This window comes from Fukomys damarensis, unplaced genomic scaffold (genome assembly GCF_012274545.1).
Source record: "Fukomys damarensis isolate Sample0158 unplaced genomic scaffold, DMR_v1.0_HiC HiC_scaffold_37, whole genome shotgun sequence".
Taxonomy (NCBI): Eukaryota; Metazoa; Chordata; class Mammalia; order Rodentia; family Bathyergidae; genus Fukomys; species Fukomys damarensis.
The window spans coordinates 1,724,187-1,728,094 of record NW_022900949.1 but is presented as its reverse complement, the minus strand read 5'-3'; the positions used below and the strand labels follow the sequence as shown (position 1 = coordinate 1,728,094).

General features: G+C 61.0%; 1 protein-coding gene across 1 annotated transcript in view; it reads left to right on the top strand.

The window, feature by feature from the left end:
- Pde4c (phosphodiesterase 4C) overlaps nt 1–2,038 on the top strand; it is a 24,636-nt gene extending 22,598 nt beyond the window's left edge. The window contains exons 11-15 of the mRNA XM_033759392.1: nt 1–97; nt 339–493; nt 753–875; nt 957–1,139; nt 1,451–2,038. The exon at nt 1–97 is cut by the window's left edge and continues 1 nt beyond it. Of these exons, the coding sequence (XP_033615283.1) occupies nt 1–97; nt 339–493; nt 753–875; nt 957–1,139; nt 1,451–1,702 (810 nt within the window). The 3' untranslated portion in view covers nt 1,703–2,038. The remainder of the gene's footprint in view (nt 98–338; nt 494–752; nt 876–956; nt 1,140–1,450) is intronic.
- Nucleotides 2,039–3,908: the final 1,870 nt, after the last annotated feature.

Genomic DNA, 3,908 nt, shown 5'->3' with positions numbered 1-3,908 from the left:
GTGTTCACAGACCTGGAGGTCCTGGCCGCCATCTTCGCCAGCGCCATCCACGACGTGGACCACCCCGGGGTCTCCAACCAGTTTCTCATCAACACCAGTGAGTGGGGGGCAGGGCCCGGTCCTCCCTTGTCCGCACACAGCTGGGTGGACAGAGCTGAACAGGACACCCCCGCCTCTGCAGTCAGATCAGGGCCAGGCACCTTGGGTGACCTTTTGGAGGAATGGCCATTTAGGGTAGGGCTTTCACCGTACGCTAAGAGTTCACCAAGGAGTCTGCAGAGCTGCCTTTGGGTGGAGCGGGTTGGACGGGTGGGTGTGAGGCCCCCGGCTTCCCACAGACTCCAAGCTGGCCCTGATGTACAACGACATCTCTGTGCTGGAGAACCACCATCTGGCCGTGGGGTTCAAACTGCTGCAGGCCGAGAACTGTGACATCTTCCGGAACCTCAGCGCCAAGCAGTGGCAGAATCTGCGCAGGATGGTGATTGACATGGTGAGGCGGGGCGGGGCGGGGCGGCGCGGCCGTTTGACGCAGGCCTCTGGGTTGTCACCATCCGTGTGCCCGCCGCCTCTACCAGCCTCAGGGCCTTTGCACAGCTGCGTCCTCAGCCACGAGCCACCTCAGGCCCCGGTTTTGTCACTGAGCGTGGCGTCCCGAGAGAGGGGCCGCCGGGCCTTGTTGCACCCTCGCGTTTTGCAGCTGAGGGCCTGAGGCCGTGCCAGGGTCTTCATGCCTGACCTGGGCTCCGCAGGTGCTGGCCACTGACATGTCCAAGCACATGAATCTGCTGGCCGACCTCAAGACCATGGTGGAGACCAAGAAGGTGGCCAGCCTCGGCATCCTGCTGCTGGACACCTACGCCGACCGCATCCAGGTGGGCTGCCTCAGTTTCCCCACCTGTGACTCTGGGTGGGCAGCTGGGCCCCGCCAGGCCCCTAAGCCCTGGTCTCCGCAGGTTCTGCAGAACCTGGTCCACTGTGCGGACCTCAGCAACCCCACCAAGCCGCTGCCCCTGTACCGCCAGTGGACCGATCGCATCATGGCAGAGTTCTTCCGGCAGGGTGACTGGGAGCGGGAGTCCGGCCTGGACGTCAGCCCCATGTGCGACAAGCACACGGCCTCCGTGGAGAAGTCCCAGGTGTGCAGTGACCGCCTGCGGGGAGGGAAAGGGGCCGCTGAGCCACCCCGCAGGCCCCAGCTTAATCCTTACTCTCTGGTGCTGGGGATGACCTGGGACCTCACACATGCCAAGCGGACACTGTGCCACTGAGCTCCACCTGCGTTTCCACCAAGAGTTATTTGAACAGGGTTTTGCAGGTTAAATAGGAGTTGGGATTTGGAATTCAAAGGAGAGGGAACAATATGGCCAAAGGCCCAGAAGATGGAGTGGTTCAAGGGGGCTCTGTGACTCACTGCATACCTGTCTGCCCTCCCTGTGCCACTTTTCAGGTGGGCTTCATCGACTACATTGCCCACCCCCTGTGGGAGACCTGGGCTGACCTGGTCCACCCTGACGCACAGGAACTGCTAGACACGCTGGAGGACAACAGGGCGTGGTACCAGAGCAGGGTCCCCCGGAGCCCCCTGGACACTGTCACTTCCGAGCGGGGAGCCCCCGACAGGTTCCAGTTTGAGCTGACGCTGGAGGAAGCAGAGGAGGAGGAAGAGGAGGCGGGGAGTGTGGTGTCACTGGGCACTTAGCTCCTGTCTCCGGGCCCGGCCGGGCCACCAGAAGGCTTTGGGGAGCTGCACGGGGAGCTCGGGGCATGTGAGGGCCGAGGCTGAGCCCCCTTGGGCCTGGGCTCAGGTTTCTGGAAAGGGTTCCTGGCAGTCCAGGTTCCTTTCCTGCCTCTGTGGGAGCTGCCAGCATCGGGTCTCGGGGCCACACGGGATGTGCTCTTGGGGCACAGAGAGGGGACTTCGGGCCCAGCCACCTCCAGCCATCACCCTGGAGTGCCAGCCTTCACCCGGTTCTTTTCTTCTTCCTTTTTTTCTTTTGATGATTTGGGGGATTGAACTCAGGGCCTTCACACTGAACTCCATCCCCAGCCCATTTTTTATTTCTTTGAGACAGGGTCCCGCTAAACTGCTAAGCTGCCCAGGCTGGGCTTACACTTGAGATCCTCCTGCCTCAGCCTCCCCGAGTGCTGGGATCACAGATGCGCTCCACCTTGCCTGCCTCCCTCCCTCCCTCCCTCCCTCTCTCTGCCTGCCTCTATCCGCTCCCTTCTTTCCTGTGGCAGCCCTGGTGATGACACCCAGGCCCTGCTAGGCAAGCACTCACCACTGGCCACATCCCTGACCCAGTGCCATCTTCATGCCTCTCCTACTTGGCCTCACTCGGCGATGGTGATAAAAATGCACGCAGTCCCCACCCACCCTGGGCTCTGTGTCTGATGGCTGGGGCTGCCCTGGGCTCTCCCCGGCATTGGGAGCTTTCTTGCTGATCCGATCCTAGCTGTGTCTGGGTCTCTGTGACCCACACGACTTGGCTGGCCTTTGGTGCCTGTGACTTAGTAATATGGGGCCACTGGACATTTCTCTGGGGCTCAATAAACCATTCAGGCCTGAGGACACCCTGCTCTCCAGTATTAGTGTCCTCGCTGGGGACTCTGTGGTGCCCAGTGCTTGCAGTCCCAGCTCCTCGGGAGGCTGAGGCAGGAGGGTGGCGATTTCAAGGTCAGCCTGGGCTATGTAGCAACACAATGGCGCAAAATGAAAAATAAAAGGCTCGGCCAGGGATTTAGCTCTGTGGTTCCACCACCTGCTTCACAAGCACAAGGTCTGGAGTTCGATCCCCGGTATAAAAAATATAAAATAATAAAAGGCCTGGAGGGAGGGTGCAGCTCAGTGGTGACCCCTGGCCTGGCATGGATGAGGCCCTAGGTGGCACCGTGGCACCGCCCCCGGAAGAGTCCTGTTTGATGAATGGGGAAACTGAGGCACAGAGCCGTCTTTGGCCAGCTTCCCCCCACCCCACTCTCCCGTCGAGCCCTGCTTGGACGGCATTCAGCGCTGTGGCCCAGAGTGTACGCGTGGCGCGCGTCATCGCGGCTGCAGCTCGCGGGACAGCTGGCCCCGATCATAAATATTATGACAACCGGGCCGCTCCTCCTCATCCCCACTGACGCTGAGGTTCCGCCCGGCGGAACTAGGGGTCGCCCGGGGTCACGGACTTGGGACAGGTCCTCGGGGTTTTTAGAAGACAGAGCCCGGGGTGTTTGCGGGGTGATCCGCCCTCACTGCAGAGAATCTGCGAATGAGAAGAAGCCCTGGATAGGATCCAGGGCCAGCCCTGCCCTCGCAGAGCTGCACACCCGCCGCCCGGCTTTGAGGAGGCTGAGACAGGAGCGCTGCCACGAGCAAGAGGCCAGCCTGGGCTGCTTAGCAAGACCCTGCCTCGAAACTGCAGCCAGCGGGCCTCAGAAACCGAGTCTCCTCTCCAGCGACATCTTTTCAGTCAACACGACCATTAGAACAATTCTTCCGGGCGGCGGTTTGAACCCAGGGTCTCCGCGTTCAGCCCCTTCTCCAGTTTTCTTTTTTAATTTCAGAAGGTCTCACGAAATCGCCCAGGTGGGGCCTCGAACTCAATCCTCCTACCCCAGCCTCCCAAGTAGCCGGATTACTCAGCCATCACGCGAAGCATATTATTTTTAAACAAAATAGAAGCGGGTGCCCATCCTAGCGGCTGCCTGTCCCCTGGGTGTTTCCGCAGTTGCCTGACTCAGCCTCCCCTCCTTCCCGGGGCGGGGCCGACTCCCACCCAGGGCGCGCACTGAGCTGCTATTGATGCTTTGTTTTTCTGAATTTGCTCAGCCCTCGCTGTGCAGTGGGGGAGGGAGATAAACAGGTCACCCTGAGCGAGAAATAAATCCCCGCGGCGCGGAGCGGAGTGAGGGGGGCG